Source organism: Calliphora vicina, chromosome 2 (genome assembly GCF_958450345.1).
Source record: "Calliphora vicina chromosome 2, idCalVici1.1, whole genome shotgun sequence".
In the NCBI taxonomy this organism is placed as follows: domain Eukaryota; kingdom Metazoa; phylum Arthropoda; class Insecta; order Diptera; family Calliphoridae; genus Calliphora; species Calliphora vicina.
In genome coordinates this window covers 98,773,176-98,795,949 of record NC_088781.1, presented here as the reverse complement: position 1 = coordinate 98,795,949, position 22,774 = coordinate 98,773,176, and the positions used below count along the sequence as shown (strand labels likewise).

The 22,774-nt window shown below is 29.6% G+C and overlaps 1 protein-coding gene across 6 annotated transcripts; it reads right to left on the bottom strand.

The window, feature by feature from the left end:
* Positions 1-1,374: 1,374 nt before the first annotated feature.
* Positions 1,375-20,848, bottom strand: Pten (phosphatase and tensin-like protein). Of its 6 annotated transcripts, XM_065502567.1 has the most exons (10): positions 20,058-20,234; positions 19,886-19,954; positions 16,798-17,641; positions 16,562-16,731; positions 14,279-14,423; positions 14,018-14,205; positions 13,847-13,936; positions 13,613-13,772; positions 13,440-13,540; positions 1,375-4,696 (listed from the first exon to the last, which is right to left on the bottom strand). In XM_065502567.1, exons 3-10 carry the CDS (start codon positions 17,243-17,245, stop codon positions 1,613-1,615), a joined length of 4,386 nt encoding a protein of 1,461 aa, XP_065358639.1. In that variant the 5' UTR covers positions 17,246-17,641; positions 19,886-19,954; positions 20,058-20,234; the 3' UTR covers positions 1,375-1,612. The 6 variants fall into 6 exon arrangements, with proteins under 6 accessions (XP_065358639.1, XP_065358642.1, XP_065358637.1 ...); XM_065502570.1 differs by lacking the exons at positions 19,886-19,954; positions 20,058-20,234 and adding an exon at positions 20,771-20,848; XM_065502565.1 differs by lacking the exons at positions 19,886-19,954; positions 20,058-20,234 and adding an exon at positions 20,676-20,837.
* Between the last annotated feature and the right edge of the window lie 1,926 nt (positions 20,849-22,774).

Genomic DNA, 22,774 nt, shown 5'->3' with positions numbered 1-22,774 from the left:
TTAATTCCGGAAGTAATACACTGTTCAATAACCCATTAATTCGATAAGAATGAACAAAATAGTTGTTATGTAGGACCACAGCTGTACTACTTCGTAGTTCGAGTTTAAACAAACTACACAGTTAATGTTAAAATTCGTAAACATTCACATTCGAGTAGAATTATTTTTTCAAAATATAGGAATAAATTTTCGATATTTTATTAAAATTTTTCGTAATTTCGAAACTTTTGTATAATTTTACAATGTTTATTATAATTTTTGAATTAAGTTACAGAATAACCCATTAGTTTTGATATTATCGTAAGTTCAACTCTGGATATTTGAAAATGTTTATTCGAAAAAGACAGAGTTCACATGAGAACTAAATTTGTCTTACAAAAATAATTATATGTTCATGAAAAAATACTTTAAAAACATTTTTATTTTATAAACACTCTTCATTAGCATTCCTGACAAAAAAAAAACAATGTATCTAATAAGTATTTCTCCTAATTAGATCCACTAACTCTAACTATAGGTCTTAATTTGGAAAATCATAAAAAATTCAACTTTAGCAGAAATTTTGAAATTTGTTTTAATTAACATTGTCATTACAAGACCAAAGGCTAGTGCTAACATTAGGTTAAGACATAATTCTTAATGGAGGATAGCATTTAAAATGAAAATATTGAATGAAACACAGTCTATATTGAATTGATTCACATACAAAATTCTCACTCACATTCTTAATAAATTGACCGTATTCAAAAATAAATTAAAATTTACAAACAATCACATGTTTTGTTTTTCACATTATATTATTGATATAAAGAAATTTATAAATTTTAAAACAACTAAATATCCATGCAACTTCTTATTTCCCATACTAAATAACTTCTAATGAAATTTTCGCTGCCTTTTTTTTATTAATTTTCAAAACACCAAAGAAAATAAAAATTAAACTCGTTATCGTTTTTATTATAATTTTATTCGAATTAGACATATTTTCGAATTTCTAACTAAATACTTGATTTTATACAATTCTCAAAATTTTGAATACAAATGTATAAAAGAAACAAACAAAAAAAAAATATAAACTGCTGATGATATTTCTTATACATTAAAGAGATGAGTGAGTACTAATCTTAGATTGGAGATCATGTTTTTTTAAATTTGTAATTTTAAAAAATTGAAAATTAAACACAGTGAATTCGAAAGCTACAATTTGTGCAGCAACAAAGACAATAATAAATGGATGGAATTATAATATAATTCAAATTTAAAATTTAATTAAATTAATTATTAAAATAATTTTCTTAAATTTTGTTTCATCTTAAAAGAATGATGATTGTTGGTTACAAAGTGTGAAATACGATTAAAACTGAATTGAGTATGTTTTTCTTTCTTCTTCTGAATAATAGTACAATAGTAGTAGTAATAGTAGTAATAACAAAACAACAATGGAGAGCCCTAATTGTTCCTCTAACCTTGTTATGAGGGAATATTAATATGTAATTAAAAAATTGGTAAAGGAAAATTTAAATAGAAAACATTTACACACATACACAAAACTAATAAATATTGCCACCACACATTTGTTTGTATCTGTAGAAAATCAAACCTAAACATCATACTATTGTTGATCACCTTTATCAGTAGTAGAAGTCGAGCCCTCTGTGTTTGAATTTGAGGAAACTTCTGTTAAGAGTTCAGCGACATTTGCATTAGTTTCGTTATTGGTAGTGTCATCCTCGTCGTCGTTCTCATCGTTGGTAGTAGCTTCAATAACTTCTCGTAAAGTGTTTTGTTGTTGATCTTGTTTAGCCGAGGCCACATGTCTCTCTAGATCCATAACGAATGGATTGCAATTACAACTACTGCTACTACTATTTGTAGTACAACATTCACTGGTGCAAAAGCCACTGCTACTACTGTTGCTGCACACAGATGCCGCTGTAGTAGTGGCTGTTATTTTGCCCATCTCTAGTTCTTCCGACAGCGTGGCCGAACCAATATCGTCTTGTAGCCTGTGATCATCTATTCTCTTCTGGCTGGTATCACAACAGTCTGAATCAATGCCATCCGATTCATTATTGCTGGCCGATGATGAGGGTTTCGCTATTTCAGAGGCGGCTGATGGTGGCTCAGCGCATTCTTTCACTATTACCAAATTTAAGGAATATTTTGCCTGTGGCTTTGATATTGAACCCGCAGTTGAGATATTAGTAATGTTGAGCTTTTGTTCAACATTATCTAATACCTTCTCGGATTCGTGTATTTGTGGAAAAACAAATGCTGTATTCGTGTGGTCGTTAGCGTCACCTGTTGTTGGTATTAAAGCGCTAGACGGTGTATAATAAATACTGGCCGGTGATTCTTCTTCTTCCTCATTCGTTTCGAATGAATCCTGTCTGGCCAGATTCGTCGTTTTGACATTGAAACCTATTGCATGTATTTTAGCCGGCTTAGCTGCCACAATGACCACGTTATTACTGGTCCGTCGATTATTGGCATGAGAACTGCAACCGGGCAATGTTTCTCTACGCTCGCGCAAATATGAATTTGAAACTCCTGCACTTCTGGCGAAACTACTACCAAAACTACTCCCGTGGCTTATGCTTACACCGCCGCCACCAGCTGCCCCACCACTAATACTACTTGCCATGTCCGCCATAGTGCGTGGACTTTTACAAGGTGAGTTACTAAAGCTTAATTGATTGTCACAAATGGAAGAGTAATAATCTTCACAGAGGTCACCGGTGGCAATGCTCGCATTCGATGTAGACACTGAATTGACACTGGTGGCCCGGTCTAGTTGTTCGCATGATGAGCCCGCATTAACAACTGGCGGGGGTGGTGTGACGGAAGGCGGAGTTGTCGTGGACAATTTATGGGTACGACTAGCCATACTGCACATACTATTACGCCTCATGGAGGTGGTCTGTTGAACGAAGTTTTCACAGAAATCCACAGGATCAGTACGAAAATAGTTTTGAAACCATTGAAATTTTTGTGACAACTTTAGTTTGTTCTTTTTTAATTTGATTTTGAGTTTTAGCTTCGAAGTGATCGCCACCCCACCCCCGCTACCCGCAGCAAGGGCAGTCGAGGAGGCCAACGAATCATCTGAGCAGTCGGCACCAGCAAAAGTGCTGCCACTTGAATTCGAACCTTTAACAAGCTTGTAAGAGGATTTACGCTTAAAAATAGGTTTGTGAGGAGATTGTTGTTGTTGCAGATTTTTTGGGGCCATTAAAAGATGCATTAACTTGGGGCGATTATTAGGAGGAGTAGAAGGAGCCATCGACGTAGCCGGCACTAGAGCCGTTTGATCAGCCTCACTCTCAATACTACTTGTAATATTGTTGTCTCCGACCTTGAACTCTACAGATTTGGTGTTAGTATCTGTTGTTGTATTAGGGACTGGTTTTACCACATGGTTCGAGTTTAATTTCTTAAATTTTAATTTTCTGTCGTCGTCATTATTTTTATTTGTATCATTATCATTATCATCATCATCACCACCAACAACTCTATTTGTACAACTACTATTGCTAGTTTTACTTTTATTGTTAGAAGGACAATTGGAAGCGGATGCGGAAGTGTAGGAGGAGGATTGGGAAGAGGCTTTGGAAGAGTTTGAAATACCCCTATTTAGATTTTTACAATTTCTTACGGTATTTGGGAAACTGGTTGGGGTGGTAGTGGTTGAAGGAGTAGCAGGTTGATTGGAAGGAGAGGTAGTAGTAGAGGAAGGAGGATGAGGAGGAGGAGAAGGAGGGAGAGTTGAAGTTGGATTTGTTATAGAGGAAGTAGAAAGTAGTAAAGTAATGTGTTCAAGTTGTTTAGCTTGGGACTCACCGGATTCCCAGTCCTCTTCATTATCTCCAATGGCCGATGACGATGATTGGCTACTGACGCTACTAGTTTTGCTGCTATTGTTACTGTGGTTGTGGTGATTATGATTGTAGCTGTTGCTAGCCATATTATTGGTGCTATTGTTGCTACTGCTGCTGTTGCTACTGGATTTGTTGGCATTTAGATTGGTGGACGGTAGACATGTTGCAGCATCCATATTGTTGGGATGATGAGCATGTACATCTCCTCCACCACCACCACCAGCAACCTGTCTTTGCAAATGTCTCTGGTTTGTCGTCAAATTTTTCTGTTGAAGTTGATTCGGTTTTTGTTGTGGCATATTGTTTTTATGCTGCTGCTGCTGTTGTTGTAATTGATGATGTTGTGGTTGGTGCTGTTCCATATAACTCGGTGGTAGCGTCATATGTTGTTGTTGTTGTTGTGCAGGAGTTGGTGCTGAAAACACTACACTATTATTGACGACATCTGTAGCTGCCATATAGTGATTGCTATGATGATTACTAAACGTTTGCTGTACAACACCACTCTTTCGTTGTGTTGTACTTCTAATGGATTCATATCCATTGCTGGTATCCGTTCCACCACCAACCCCTAAACTACTGCTGACCGATGTCGATGAGGATGATTTTTGATCACATAAGAAGTTCATTTCACTGCCACTGCTATTATTCTGTGGCAACGAATAGTTGTTTGATTGTTGCTGATGCTGTGATGACATTCGCACTGCACCAGCATTTTGCATTGTAGTCCTATGATTTGAAGTCAGTCGATTGCTACAAGAAACTTTCATATGATCACGATCAACATTGGTGTCGTCGACATAGAACACAAGTTCCACCTGCAAATTAAATAGAAAATTACATAGTTTTTAATAAATTGTATAAGTATTAATGATTTCTTAATAAATTCGAATTGATAACAATTGTTTATTCTAAATTGATTTTTATAGAGAAACACATTTTTTCTCATATCTGCAAAATTCCATGTAAACTAATTATCTAACCGTATCACATATGACATTATTATGGATTTATGCAATACATACTTTTAATTTTTACATTCATTGCGTAATCTACAGATTCATATTTAATGAAAGTATCTAGAGTCTGGAATAATCTGCCTTTGGATCTTAGTTTTTTTTGTTGTTTATAAGAGAAAACGTCTTTTTCTGATAATTTTGTTATATTAATATATCGAGTTTTATTATAAACTAGCTGTCCCGGCAAACGTTGTTCTGCCATAGCTCACACAAAGTTTGAAGACTCCCACTATAATAGTACTCCAGATATGCAATAATAAATGTTTACTTTGTATGGGAGGTGCCATGCCCATTGTTCCTATATAGGTCAATTGTGAATCTAAACCATCCAGGGACCCACTCAAACACACACAACAAATTTTTTCGACCCAGCCGTTAAGGAGCAGTTCACTTACTAACACACATACAGAAGAATTATATATATAAAGATATTAATTTGCATATTTATATAATTTTAGTTCTGTTAACACTGAACTATCTACAAAGTCTCGAAAATACTCAACTCGTAAGAATTTGAAAAAATTGCGTGGGCTAAAAGGAAACAAACATCAACAGTTTTTTTCTTTCTTGTACAATTTAAGACAACTATTCAAAATTAATTAAATTAAAGAGTTTAAGGCTTTCCATAGTTGCGATGGCGAGATAACGGGCTACAAAGTTCAAGTTCTCGTTTTGGTCAGTTTTATTTCTAATAAGTTCTAATTTCATGGCGATCGCTCCATAATTAATCATAGCTAACGAACATAAATTATTGAAATTAAAAAAAAATGTTACTTGACCGACCATACTTTCTTACTTGTTTTCTCTTTCTTATTTCTTAATAAATCAAATGATTCTTAAATTTTATAATTTGGAAAATAGTTTATATTATTCCAAATCCTACTACAAAAGGTTTTATACAAAAAGTCTTGTCCAATTCGATTTCATTTTCATTTATGTTCCCATGAAATATACATTTCCCTCGAAGCGAAAATTGCAATCGTGATATTGCCATAAACTTTTCATTCACAATAGTTGATTTTGTTCGTAACAAATGTTTATTGTTTACAAAATTCCATCTAAATATTTGCCATGTTGGTTCACGTGAACAAAGTTAATGAACTAAAACTGGGAAAAGGGAACATATTTCATGTGAAATATTGATTCGCTATATGTGTGATTATTTTTTTTTAACATTTTGTCGTACAAATGTCACGACACGCCATAATGGAAATGCCATATATAGATTTTTTTAGCTACATATCCCCCAAAATAAAGTTAGATTCATTAAATATGTATCAGAAATGTTTAATGTTCTTTAGCAATATTAATAATTCACATTAGATGCTTGTAAAGTCACGTAGCTAAGTAAAACTCAAAAACTCGCGTATTTGAATCAATAACGATATAACATAAACTATGTTGAATCAGCTGTTTACGATACCATCAAATTTTCGGAAACAGAGTTCAAAGAAAATAAAGCTTCTCTTCACATATTGATACTTAACCAAGTGTAAAGAGAAACAAAAAATATTGTTATATTCTAAAGATAAGACATCAAAGGGTTCATATCTGGACCATAGAACTAGGGACCGAAGGGTAAATATCCCTATATAATTTTTTCTTTTCAACTATTTCTATTACTAAAGAGTATCACTAGGGTATTCATTTGAGTAATGATCGTTCGATTAATCGAATAATTTCTTACGAATAATTATTCGAACAACTTAAAAATTACCATTTTCGAATAACGAATAATTCGAACAATTTTATGTAGAATTTTTAAATTTATAAATGGCTTAAATTTTTCATAATTCCAAATTTAAATAAATAATAATGACTTACAAAAATTGCATTGTTTCTGAAATTCGACAAATAACTAAAGATAAAGGGAGTATTTCGATCACTGTAGATGAGTGGTCCGATGGCTCAATGATTTTAGAATTGTTTTCTAAAAAGAAATTTTAGCGTCTAAACATGAACATATGCTGCCGAAATATTAGCAGAATCGCAATTAATAATCAAAATATTAACTTAGATTAAAGTGGCGTTGAAAGTGATGGCGAATGTGATTTTAAAACGGTCGTCGAAAGTGATATTGAGGATAACATTTGTAATGATTACGTTGAAATAGACAAATCCCATGATATTAATATATATATAAGTGATGTTATTAACCGCGTAGGTAAGTGTTGCAAAATATTTAATAAATCTAATGATAAACACAAAATATTGCAAGGAGTTTGCTAGTCAATTGTTTTGTAGATTGTTCTGGAAGGAATCTGATTAAAATATTTCTGATGAAAATTTAGTGATGGAATGTTTTAATAGTTCCGCAAATAAATAGGAAATGCAATATTTCACTTTTATTTGGTATTCTTTTAAATAATAAATGGGAAAATCTTTTTATACTAAAATTAAAAAATTAACATTAAAATGCCATTTAATTTATATTTAATATTAAATGATTTATATTGCGGCAATATTAATGATTTTGTAAATGAAATAAGTATAAACTAAACCGTGTTGACATCTAAGCGGATTTTAAAATACACGTTCGCTGTAAACTATGTAAAGGAATTTGAATGTAACTTTCAATCACTAATAAACTTTTTATTAGTTTATCAAGTGTATTTTTTTATCAATATTATATTTTTAAATGAATTTCAATATTAATCAAAATCTTCCGATTTGTCAAACAAAAATACAACAAATCATATGCCTGATACAACAACAAAATACATTGACTAGCATGTAGTTTGTTGTTGCAAGAGTTAGGTTTTTGACAACCCTATGGTTTGAATCATAGGGTAACATAGATACGAGACGTAATTGTCAAAAACCTAACTCTTGCATGTATGTATTTTGTTGTTGTATCAGTCATATTTTTTGAAAAACTCTATTTGCAATATATTCCCGTAGTCCGGGTCACACATTTTGTTCTTAATCAAATATATTGGACCGAAACTAGAAGAGGAGAATCACCCCCATACCATGATGGGTCCACTGGCGTGTTTTACGGTCTTCTTGGTTTATTATGGATAATCTTATATATAAATAGGCCACACGTTTTTTTGTGGTACACTTTTAAGTATGTTATTGTCCACGAATATTGATGAAACACATATGTTTTAAAAGGTTATTTTCTCTAGATGTGCACAATATAATTTTTTTTAAAAAAATCTTTTCATAAAAGTGGTAAAAAGCGTTTTAAATTTGCTTGAAAAACAACAACAACATGTTTATACACATCTATTTTCGTATATTTTCGTTATTAGTGGTCGAATTTTGACCACCAGGCGATCCTAGTATGACTTATTGTCTGGGCGCCTAACATAATGTTTCTTACCCGATCCAAACAAATTTATCTTTGTTTCTTCTGACCACAGCACGTTTGCCAAGTTTTTTCGTAATAAATACTTATATTGCGATAATTTCTTATTGAATTTATTCTATTTGTTGAAACTTACCTAAATTTGCTTTTACAATGATATTAAATTTAAAAATTTATGACAATATGTTACGTTTCTTTTTTTAACCACAATACCGTCTTTACGCGATCAACGAACGATAAAAGTAATATTAATGGATAAACAAGTGTAAATTTTATACAATAACAAAGTCAGATTATCATTCTATGCATTTCGTTTACACTTACCCAAATTGTAGTAAATAAACATCTACCGTTACTCTACACTGCATATGTGATTTTCAACATCACCGATTTTGCTCAAAAAGGTATCTAATTGTCCACATCTGCTGTTTTATATTCATAGACAATTATTGTATGACATTTTGTCGAATATTTTTGTACGTAAGGATAATTATAAACTAACCTGCCATGTAATAATTAGGGTATTCAAATTATTCGATTTTTCTCTTGTTCTAATAAACGAATATGAGATTTTAACTTGTACGAATAATTCGATCAGACGTTTAAAACTTTCTTAGAATTTTCCGTAGATTGCGTTTTTTTACTTTTGGATCGTCCATACAATTAGACCCAGCCTAATGTACATATCTTAAACCCAGTTCAAAAGTGACACAACTCAAAATTTTAATTTTTCAGAAATCGAAAATATATACCAATTGAAACATAATGAAATACATTAGTGTTTTTTTAGCCACAGTTAACAACAGAATACACTGATATTTTTTGTATAGATAAACAAGTGTATTGTGCATAGTTTAAGCGTAAAATTAATTTTTCAGGTTTATATAACTCGACAAATTAATTTTGAGTTGTGTCACTTTTGAACTGGGTTTGAGATATGTACATTAGGCTGGGTCGCTGGCTCACTGGGTGTGCGATATGTACATTTATTCGTTTTATTCGATTATTCTACATAAAATTGTTCTAATTATTCGTTAATCGAAAATGGACGTTTCTAAATTGTTCGAATAATTATTCCTTAGAAATTATTCGATTAATCGAATGAATACCCTAGCAATAATATTTAGGTCTAAACCCTAGCTGTTAGTTTATATATTTTATTTATTATACCCTTCACCATGAGTGGCAAGGGTATATATAAGTTTGTCATTCCGTTTGTAATTTCCACATTTTTCATTTGCGACCCCATAAAGTATATATGTATATTCTGGATCGTTATACAGCCCAATTATGAATAAAAAATTCCGAGGGAGTTTGTTCCCCGGGAGTTTTTTCTCATTGAAATTGAATAGGAAATATGAGAAAAGGGAAAAAACTCCCGCGGAATTTTTATTCATAATTGGGCTGATAAATAGCGGAATCGATATAGCCATGTCCGCCTGTGTGTTGAAATCAACTTTCCGAAGCCCCCAAATAACTTACATACACGATTCATACATCAATATCTCCGAAATTCTTCCGGCTCGGTCGCTATTTAAAATCGAGAAAATCCACAATTTGTTACCTATTTTTTTTTTGAACTTAAGCTCTTATGCACACGGTTTTAGCCTTGTATTGTCCTTTTCATAGAGAATATCCGCAAGATTTTAAATTGGTCAAGAAATAAATACAAATTCTTAAAATTTTCTTATTGAAGGGAAAATACATCATTCGTTAATACTGTTATCCTTCGTAGATTTCATATCCTTGAATCTATTAGTATTAACAGTAAATTATTGCATTGTAACAAAATTATAGTTTTTAATTGGATTCAGTTATTGAAATCAATTAGTTGATTTCCTTTTCATAGACAATATCCGCAAGATTTTAAATTGGTCAAGAAATAAATAAAAATCCTTAAAATTTTTATATATGCGACGAACAAAATTTTAAAAAATCGAAAAAAACCTTATAAAAAGTTTAAAATGTTTTTATTAAATTCTATAGAACTCTAAAATTTGTTCGGTGAGTATAAATTTCATTTAAATCGAAACAAAACTAAAAAAATTATTAAACCAATAAAAACGAAGTGGTCACCCGGGAGGGTATTGGTAAAGCGAAGATTAATTGGATTCAGTTATAAACAAAATAATAACAGTTGAAGATCACATAGCATATCGTTGCATTTTTATGCTCGGTAATTTATTTCGTTTTTGAAAGTATTGGAACTGCTTTATTCATTAAAATAGCATTTAATCCAAATCTCCAAATCTGAAATATTAATTTTTCGATTTCAAATAATGTGTATGCGTTCGTGTTATAAGTATTTAACAAATTTAAAGGGAAACAAACAAAATATACATATAAAAGTCATATTAATCACATTTTTTTAAAAAACATTAACAATTAATCTGTACGCCAAATTACTCCAGATCAGTAATAAGTGTCAAAAGTATTTACAAATATAAAAAAATATTATTAAAATAAAGATTTTTTAGAGACCTCAAATTATATCTAACTATTCTTTCCCCATTATCACGACGTCTGATTATATGTTAGCTTAAAGTTATACTGACTGCTAAAATAAATTATGTATGAAAACTGTTAGCATAACTTTCGGTTAAACATATCTATAGATTGGGATAATGGTGTTAATAAAATAGCATTATAAAAGAAAATACGTTATGTCATATTCAGTTGCAATCGGTTGTGGAACCAACAAAATTTAAAGTTTGGGACTGAAATTAATAAATCTCATGTTTTTGTGCATTTTTTATATTCATTGTATGCACATTATTGGTCTGATTTGAAACCTAAACTGCTGATATACAATACAAACCTCTTTAGATTAATATTTTTAAGAATTACAATGATTCTAAATTGTAGAGGACGATGAGTTTACTTAAAAACTTTTTCAGAATAAATTGCACATAATGAAACTATTAAAAATTAAATTCCGCATAATTCTAGAAGTTACGCTAAATCTTAATAATGATTCATTATGAACTTAGTGATGATTTTACCAAACGTTAAATTGAATTTGATGTACATACCTTCTTTCAATAAATTTGACTTCATTAATGTGTTTTGTTCTTAAAATTTTATTTTATTATTCATTTCGTTAGCTTAGTGTACAAAGTCCTTTTCAGAAATATTACAGGAGAGACAGAAAACGTTCTAAAATCCATGACTTGAAATCTGATTATGAAGTTTTAGTAATTATTTGGTATGATTTATAATGACAAATAAACACAGCTAAGAAGTGCGTTTGTATCTTATATGTCCTTTTTTGGACTTGTAACATTTTCTATTTCATATCAGAATGTCAAGGTGATAAAAAATTTTAAAATTATCAAATATTTAATTAAAAAATTTATGAACATTTTTTGGTTGAAATTTAATGAATAAAACAATAATTAAAACAAGTATATATATTTAGTAACATATTTATACTCAATTCCATTTGGCTGAGATAATAATTTTGAAATTTTCATATATGACGGCAAACATGTTTAACCGGTTTTTTTGATGTCGGTTAACCGAAAAACCGGTTTTCTAAAAAAGGCCAATTTTCGGTTAACCGACAAACCGGTTTTTTAAAAAGTTGATTTTTTATAAACACTAATATAATATTTGAAACCAGTCGATTTTTCAAATAAAAAACCGGTTTCGAATTTTGAATACTCTAATTGAATGGCTTCTAGAGTTAGTTTTTCGCCAGATACATAAATTGAATAATATAGCAATTATGTTTTATTTGAGTCCATAGAGTTTGATTTTTTGTTTTGAAATTGATTTTAAAGTTAAATCTGATTTGCTACATGAGAATCCCTGAATATATAGTTTCCAATTTATTTTAATTCAATGAATTAGTTTTTATTTGTATTTAATAATTTATAGAATAGAATAGTTTTCATTGTTAACATTTTTGTTTACAAAAATCATGAAATTCCAAAAATCCCGGAATCTTGTTTGGTATCCCTAGTAAGAACAAGTTCTAAATCAATTGCAAATTATCATCCCTATCATCTACTTTTCGTTGCCAGCCGTATGATTTCCCTGTTTTTTTGAAGATTTTTAAATCGTTTTTTAGGATTCTCGATTCCTATTGAAAAATCAGGGAAATGTGGCGACAAGCTCTTAATCATATAAATTATATAATGTAATAAATAGTTTGATTTAATTTAAAGTTTATTTTCTTCTTTTTAGAACATTCAAATAAAAGTTTGATGTGCTGTTTTTCTATAGCGAACGAGTACTTTGAGTGTAAATTTAACATGTGATTTGTTATTGTAACAAAAACAAACTCAAAGCACTCGTTCGCTATAGAAAAACAGCACATCATTGTTCAATTCAAGTTTATGAGTGAAACCTAGAAGTAAAATTTTCGAAATTAAAAAAGAATTCATATTAACTGAGAAATTTTTCATTCTATTGAGAAATTGTTGACAAACAATCCTTATTGGATTTTATAAAATTACTAGCTGATCCGGCAAACGTAGTTCTGCCATACAAATTTTTTCTAGTTAATATTTTGGTTGTCAATAAAGTATAACGAATGTATTCTAAGTGAATTTGGCATTATAGGTATTTTTGATGCCAAATGAAGAGAAATACAAACAAATTATTTACTCGAAAAATATTTAAAAGAAATGGTTGGATAGTGAGATCCTAATGACTTAGCGGTATGAAATATACTTTATGATCTATTCTCGTACCTACCAAAAATATATATAAAAAATTTCATAAAAATATTGATATTTGTATATTGCTCATACAAAATACTAAAATGTCGGCAAAAAAAAATGGGTAAGTGGGTCGGTTAATGAAAATTTGGGGTTATAGTTTTTTCATAAAAATTGGATTAGCCGTTTCGAATTTTTATATATTAGATTAAATGAAATACATTAACTCTCATGTTCATACATCTGGTTATTTTTTTTAATTTGTAAAAATAATTTTTGTATGAAAACTGTCTGTATAACTTTAAGAAAAAATAACAAGACTCAAACTTATAAAAATATAGAAAACGTCCACAAATCTGAGATAATAAAGTCAAAGCTGTGATAAAAATGTACAATAACGTTACAAAATTTGCAGGAAAAATAATGTATTTGTTTACTAATATATGCTGAAAAAGAGTTTCGGTCGTTAAATAAAGTGCAATTCCGTTATTTTGCATTTGTAAAGCCTAAAAATGCTGATGTAAATGTCTATAATGTTTTAAAAACTGTAATAAAATAAACATACCTTAAAATCTTCAGGATAACATTTATCCTTATGTACATCATCGATTTCCCATTTTTGTAAAGTATAAACAAATTTAACATCATTGCCTTCACCTTCAATAACTGCAAAAATTTAATATTTGTTATTAGAAAAAAATAACATATAAAAAATATTATTATGTAGAAAAAACATACCAGAAGAATCAGTTACAAAAAATGTATTAAACCAAAAATGAAATATTTTCTTAGTATTTTTCGTTAATTCGACTTTAATATCACCCGCTACGGGTAGGGGTGGATTCTTCATATCCAGAACACTATTTTTGCGAAAATCAATTGGAAAATTTTGCAATTGCTAAAATAATAAAACAAGAAAGAATTCATATGAGTAAGTACAAATATTAAATAGTAAAATAAGGTATGTCATACCTGCACTTTATCTTGTAATACAGAAATTGAGCAATGTACGGTGCCCTGACTATGTAACGTATTGGCCTTCGAAAAACGTATTTCGCAAAACTTAATCAAAAAACAAGAAAAAAGACACAGTTAAATAAATATATAGCAGTTAATGTTTAGGATAAGGTAAACTAAACTAACCTGTAGACTACGACGCTCATATGGTAAACCCAATCTCATTAATTTGGAAAAATACTGAACATAACGCCGTTGCGATGGAATCGTTACACCCTTGCGATCCTTGGTACGCTTTTCATCGTAACATGCTAAAGCATCTTCAGCTGTACGCTGTTGACCACTATAAAGCAAATAACAACAGATCATGGTTCCTGCAAAAGTTGAAATTTATATATATTTTGTTTTTATTTTAATAGCTATGCTTTGTAGGAGTTTTTTACTTACCAGTCCGACCTTTACCAGCTTTACAATGTACCGCAGCCACATTGAGAGTGTCTGCTTTTAGCCAATTGTCCACATCATCACAAAATTTCAGTATCAATTCTATCGTAGGTGGGTTATGATCTTCAAACGGGTAAACTGAAACTCGCTTTAAAATAAAAGAATGTACACAAAGCCAATTAGATTTAATATAACAGTTTTATATAACAATCTTAAATTGTAGATATTGCAATCGGAATATCTAGAACTAGAACTATCATGTTAATGTTATGGATACATACAACTGCAAAGTTTTGTTGTGTTTTTAATTCACTTTAAGTTTAAGTGATTTTCAAACAACATATAGAACTTGTACGATAGGTTGCGAATTTAACAAATTTGTTTTGAAAATCAGGTTGCTATTTAAAAGGTCAAACACATTATTCTCATTGTTTTTTGTCTAAATAATAGAACATAGAAACTTAAAAGAATCCAACAAAGGCGTTCTTCTATCTTCCAATAGAACATTTTGATTTAACTAAATTAATGAATCTAGCAAAGTTAATATATTTACAGACGACAATAATGTATATTAATACATTTAAAATTAAAACTATTATTAAATTCATCCAGTTTGTAAAGAAATCATTTTGAAAACTACATTTCTTGTATTAAAAATATTTTTATTGATTATCGATGTTTTTCTCATAGATAAATACTAGGGTATTCATTCGACTAATGATCGTTCGATTAATCGAATAATTTCTTACGAATAATTATTCGAACAATTTAAAAATGGCCATTTTCGAATAACGAATAATTCGAACAATTTTATGTAGAATAATCGAATAAAACGAATAAATTTTCATATATAAATTTATTAAATTGCTTAAAATATTTCATAATTTCAAATTTAAATAAATAATGACTCACAAAAATTTTATTGTTTCTGAAATTCGACAAATAACTAAAGACAAAGGGGCTTTCGATCACTGTATATGAGTGTTCCGATAGCTCCATCTATAAATATATAAATATTACTGCAAGATGCTACAATTCTAAAAACAAATCTTTCAAAATTTTTAACTTAGGACTTGAACCAATGAAAATAAAAGGTACGGAATAAAATATTTGTTATTTAGGTGGCGAAATATTAGAAGAATCGCAATTAATAATCAAAATATTAACTTAGATTAAAGTGGAGTTGAAAGTGATATTGAGGATGACATTTATAATGATTACATTGAAATAGATGAAGGCCATGATCTTAAAATATATTTATATAAGTGATGTTATTAACAGCGTACGTAAGTGTTGCAAAATATTTAATAAATCGAATGATAAACACAAATATTGCAAACTAACGTTTTGTTGCAAGAAACGCATGGGGTTCGTCTTATACAAGATTTTGAACATGGTTGAACATCTTTGTCTAACATGGTAATAAACTTTTTGCGTATTTGTAAATGCGTCAATCATGCACTGCCTGACTTCAAAATAACCAAGTTCTTAATACGTTTATATTGTATTTGAATTCAGGATCATGTCCAACTAGCTCAAATTTTGTAAAGCATAGCTCCAAACGGAAACTAAAGGGTTTGCTAGTCAATTGTTTTGTAGATTGTTCGGGAGTTAATCTGATCAGAATATTTTTGATGAAAATTTAATAATGGACTTTGTTTTCGAATGTTTTTTACCATTATCAATACTTGAATTGTTAATTTAACGTTATTGTTTGTTTTTCTTTAACAATAAAATATTACAAAACCGAAATCAAAATTAAAAAAAATTAAAATTATTCGAATAATTCGATGAATTTTAAACGTGTGATCGAACTATTCTAACAAATTAAAATCTCTTATTCGAATTATTCGTTTAATTCGAACAAGAGAAAAATCGAATAATTCGAATACCCTAATAAATACACATAGATCGGAAACGTTCTCATGGCAAAGACCTAACTCAGTTTTTAAAAACCTAAATGATGAGAATGTATTAGTAAAAAAACCAATGTGAAAACAAATATAACACTCGTAATTTGGGAAATTTGTTTGAGTTTTTTCTAGTTTCTTTCGTTATTGAATAAGATAGTACTCCGGAATAGAAGAATTTTACCCTCAATAATTCATAATCAATTTATAAATGGTTCATAAAATAAAAGTTCTATATAAAATTCATACTTTGAATGTTAAGTTTTCATTCTTCTAATGGTACTTTGTAAATCAAAATTTATCATTCTCTTAAAATTTAAACAGATTTTTTTTACAACTAAAAAAAACATTTATAATAAATAACTTCTCTACTTACCCCATGAAACTTTGTAATATCATAGCTGCGCTCAAGACATAGATTGTATATTTTATAATGATCATGATGATTATCTTCTAAAAATTTGTAAACATCCCCTAAAGGGTTCCGGTACATACTCTCATAATTGTCCGCTGGATAACCCATGGCAATAATATTATCACAAACATCTAATAATAAATTAAAAACAAATAAATAAACCATAATACAGTATGTATAGAATTTGTTTAACTTACAGGCTAAATCCAAATTAAATCCTTTTTCCTTGTAGCGTATACGCTGTTTGCTGACCACATTTCTCAATACGTTCGTCATAACGGAAAGAGTATTGGCCATCTTCTGTTTAAACCTGTAAATATCGATGCCGGTATTTGAACCGGCCTCGTTCGCTAAGCGTTCTTTAACGCTGCTAACACTATATATGCTGGCTGCTTTTCTCAGACCCGTTTTTTGACTGTTTGACTTTGTTGTCTTTTTCAACCTATTTAAATGTTTCAAATGGCATGAGAATTTTTTAAAATCTCGCTGTGGAGTTGGATTGTCGATATCTCGATATCTATCCTTATTATTGTTGTTGTTAGTGTAATTAAGTTGCTGATAACGTTTCCAATTTGATACATTTAAATACAATTTACCTCCTTGTTGAAACATACATAAAAAATTGCCAAAATCCAACAATTTCATAAAAATATTCAATTGTATGGATATTGTTTTTTGATTGCCAAAGTGATCATCATTGTGGAACCGCTGTGATTTTTCTGTTTAGTTTTGTTTTTATTTTTGTATGTTTTCTTTGTAGAAATTGTAAAGTTTGAGTGATTTGTATACAAAAAAAGACTATATAATTTGGTCCGCCTCTATTGATGTGTTGTGGGATGGTGGTTAAATTTTTTTTTTGTATTGTTATATTAAATTTGTATTCCTTTTATTCCTTGTCGTCTTCTTCGTTTAATTTTGTTTCACGGCACGGTTTCGATTTTATTTCTAGTTTCTAATTTATTTTAAATGGGAGATTGTTTGTCGGTCTGATTTGATGCTCAATATCAAATTGATAATAAATCAATCGTTGGCAAATCCATTCTGTAAGATAAATAGAAAAATTAATTTTAAAAATGTTTAGAATTATACCTAATTCAAATGCTAGCTATGACAGGTACCCAGCAAAAAAATTTAGAAGTACATAGTAGATCGAAATAAATTATTTAATAATGAAGCATTTAAAAATATCAACGAAGAACAGTTTTTAAATATGATTTGGGAATTCCAATATTTCACTTTTTATTTAAAACTATTGAGGTAAAGTGTTTTTAGATTTAATATACGCCCATGTGCTGTAAATCGAGTGATATCAAAAACTAGCAATTTTCAAAAACGAATACATAATTGATGTTGATTGATGTTCTGCAAATCGCACGATTTTTTATATTGAAACAGGTTTGTGTACTCGAAAGTAAAACGATTAAATCATGTGGATTCGATTTACAGAACACCAAATCGTGTGAATTCGTTTTAAAATCGAAAACGTTACTCGGATTCTTTTAGAAAAATTTGTTTAAGCTAATTCGATTTACGGAACAGAAGGGATAGAAATAAGAATGAAATACTTTTGCTTAATTTTGTTATTAATTTTATTGTTCTTGACTTTTTTCGAATGAAAAACGTAGTCAATTTATCGAACATGCCTTAGTTCTATGCAATCATTTGCATAAAGGGCTCTATATTTTAATACAAGCATAAACTCATGATCTCTAATAACACGCTACAGCCTCAGAAAAGTGTTTTTTTTATTTTTAATTATCTTATTTGCGTTATTGGCTAAAGCAAGAAAACTATTTTTAATTTTTATAAAATAATTTATTACAAAAGGAATTGGAAAACAAGACGAATTTGTTTGAAATTGTAATATACTTGTCTCAAGTAAAGACAGTTTTAAGAATACGCTTGCATGCAGTCTGTTGGTAGTATTAGTACGATATTGGTAGTTTTTATTATATTACATATATTTAATAAAACCTTTCACCTCTTCAAGCTAATTCAATCTAAAATAATCGATTTAAGCCAACATGTATTGGGAACTCATGTACCTACTCTTAAATAATTATTTGATCTCAAATGTTTTATTATAATTTAAAAGGGATTGAATTGCCAGTTACAATATTGGTTTTTTATGAAAACTTTGTATACACTAACAATTAGGATTAACACAAAACTATGTCGAACTTTTGTTTTGAGTACACCACCATTAATTAGTTTTAGAATATTTAACACTATTAAAGATGAAAAACTTATAAAAATCCCAGTCGTATTTAAGCCCAGTATTGTTACTAATATTTCAATAGTTACAACCAGCATTTAAAAATATAGTTACATATTAAAAGTATTGGAAAATATGTCTATACAAAATTGTGTTGAAAAAAGTAACCAAAATTTAAATAAATAGCCAAAACGGCATCGCTCAGCACATAATCTAGATTCAAAAATCCTTTCCACTAGCCGATACTGATGCAAAGAATATATAATTGTAGCCATTTTTAGATCCATCCATGTGTTAAAGCCCTTTCGATCTTGTAATAAAGCAAAACATTTGACTGGCATAAACAAGAGTGTTATAAAACCTTGGATTTACCAGCATAGTTAGTACTTTGATACTTTTGTCACAATGAACATTTTTAAATATGCATACATGCAAAGTATTGTTATTTTAATAGGTATCTTTAATGATACAAATATTGCTATTAACAATAAACAAAAATACTAATGTTTCCTTTAGACAAAATAGTAGAGAACAGCAATAAATTACCGAGTAAGTACATCATATTACACTCTACACCACGACCAAATAATAAACTTAAAGACGTACAGACGACATACAATCAACTTACTGTCTGACTGACTGTCGAACTGAACGACAAACTGATTGAAAAGCTACACAACAATCCTCTACACTAGATACCAACTGAAAAAAGTTTTCCTGCTGCAGCCCTCAACATCAAGTTGCTATGGATAGAAAAAATCTTTTTTTTTATATAGTCGTTGTCTTCTTCTTATTTCACTGCTACTGCTGTTCTCTGCTTCATTTTTTTTATTTTTTTTTTTTTAACATACATTCGAGTTTGTGTGTGCAAGTGCACTACAAAATTTTATACACACAACCAACTACCAACTATACATACATACACTTCAACCAACTTAATGGGTTAATTGTACTTCTGCTGCTAAGCACACACATAAAGAAGAACAAGAAGAACTAAAGAATGAACAAAAAAAAACCTTTGAGAAATCTCCTATTCAACCAACCAAAATGGCAACAACAAAAAAATTTACCTGTTTCACTTTTTTAATCCTTTTTATTCAGGATTTCTTTTCCAATTTGCTTTTTAGTAACTCAATTCACTGCAATACATGAACAAAAATTAGAAGGAAATTGTAGAAACAAAAATCACTGTAAGACTATTTAAAACAGACGGACATTTTTTCTCGTCTTTTTGGTACGTACATACGTGATTCGTATGAAACCGGACAACTTCGGGCTTGCTTAACACACAATGGAACATGCGTTCCTTTTTTCTTCTTTGCTTTATATCCACTGCTAGTACTTTTTTGAACTGAAACTCATCTAAATTGGCATTTTTATTAAATAATCTTTGAAATTTTCACAATTTCACTTGAATATTACATACTTTTTCATAATTTGTATAAAATTTTCACGTTTTTTCTTCTTTTATTCTCTTTTTTCTAAAAAAAGTCAACTCAAATGAAAAAATGAAATATATTTCTTTTCTTTCAACAAAAATGTCAATAGTGATGACACCATTAGCGAATTTGCGTCTGAAACACACGGGACAATAGTTATCGATGTCTATAGTAGCAACGGCTATCGTTTTGGAGATTTATCCTGACACTTGCTTTTAGTTTTCTTTCGCAAAAGGTATCCTGACACTTGCTTTGGATTTTTTTCATACGCGAGTGGTATCCTGACACTTGCTTTACAGCAATTTTCCCCAAAAAACGAATGCTGGAGAAAAGAGAATGGGCAACACAAGAAACACATAAAATTCGATAATTATCGTTTAACGATTAGAAAAATAATTGCACATTTGTTTTTGCTTATTACCACGTTCATTTAATGTTTACACGCTTTTATTTCAATAATGTTTAAATATTAAATATTTTTCTAATTTCTTTTGATATTTTCAATATTAAATTCACATTTTTTTAATATTTTATAAAAATTCCTCCATTTTTCTTGCTGTCTATCCCCGTCTTTTCACTTTAGTTACGCTGTTCTCTTTGAACCACAATTTTACAGAGTTGCATTTGCCAATATTCCATTATTCATTCACAATAATACTGAGTTAATTAGATCTGGCAGCGTGGCTACAATCGCTATACACTGAGAGAATTTGAAATGTGTAAATTGAAATTCAGTTAGCGGTTATGTACATTTTTTAGTACAGTAGAATCAGTAGGGATAGTTGAAAATTGTATGCTATGTCAAATATGAGAAAAAAATATACATTGAATAAGAATAAAGAAAATTTAAAAATTTTTTAAATTTGAAAAACATAATTCATTTGCATACTCCAAAAAATTATTTACTCCTTTTATTGGCTCACGTGAAGGTGCGCTTTTAGAGTCTTGATGCAGCTCAATGTAATCGCTGTTATCAAAATGGTACATACAAATCCTGGAGTGTCTCTTCAACTCAACGCCGCAAGCTGTACTCCATTCTTTAATTTTTTGTTCACGACATTTTAAAAAACTTATATCTTTTTGTTCAAATGAACATTTACACACAGCACATTTCAAAGGCACATTTCTTGTTATATGGTTATAGTGATCAAATATTCGACATATTCCAAAAACCGGTTTTCGAATAATTCAAAAAAGCGTAATTTTTAAAAACCGGGTTTCGATTTTTTCAATCAAAAACCGGTTCGAATAACCGGTTTTTAAATATTTTGTCAATTTATGAATTGAGGTATAAATTAAGCTTAAATATTTTTTTTATTAAAACTAATTAAAAAATCATTCAGTCTTTTAAAAATGTATTTAAATTAAATTTATATAACACAACTTTAAATTTATTTACTATTTTAAATCAAAAGAAATGATATATATTAATATAATATTAACACATACTAATAGTTAGTTGTATTTTTTAAAATAATATTTGAGGACACACGATTCCTCAATTTATTTTTGATTAAAAAAGTAACAGAAATAACACGTTCACTTATAGTTGAAATTGCATTGTATAAAAGATTTACTTTATTTTAACTTTTTGAAAAATTTTCCAAGTAATCAAAATCTGGTTTTAAGTCGCTAGTTGTTGTAATACTATTTTCTTTTTGTGGATTTCGAACTTCTTTTACTGTTAAACTGAGCTGAGCTTCTAAATTTTGCAAGTCACATTCAATATATTCTAAACCTATATCTACGTATAGGAAGCTGGAACGATTAAATCTTGTTATTAAAATCAGTAGTGACAATGGTAGTGGTACAGTATCAATGACTTTGTATGATATACTCCAATTTAAAAGACAAGCGGTTGGTATAAACTACGTAGAACAGGAACCGTTATACGAAGCACAAAATTTTCAAAGTCATAAAATAAAAATGACCCTGAAAAAATTACAATAACTCGCGACTGCGCCTAGTACTTGATGTATAACTTGTTAATGGCATTGAACATGAAATCATATTACACATTTAGAAGAAAAGTGCTGTGTAAAGTAATCACTAATTATTAAGAGTAATCGCAAAATCTTAAAATAAATAAAAAAAAATATTCGATTTTGTCGAATAATTCGAGACAAAAAAAACCGTTTGTCGAATAACTCGAAAACCGTCCTTTTGTAAAAACCGGTTTTTTAAAAACCGGAAAATTGGAAAATAACCGGTTTTTCGAAGAATTGTTCATATTTTTTGGTGCATTTTCAAAGTTCTTCACTAGGGAAAGAACTTTCGGTTTATACAGCTGTCGGTGAATTGATAATCTTTTGACGAGTGAACCACTCTGGCATTCAGAATATGATCTGTAGCATGGAGATTTTACTATCATTATTTTTTGAAATTATGATATCGTTTATAATGTCACGGAAAAACGATAACGATATCGATTTCGATTCTAAATCGACTTTCACTTATTATACTTTTTACCACCTAGGTGATATCGTTTAGTTTATTTGCGAAATATTTAAACATATGCTG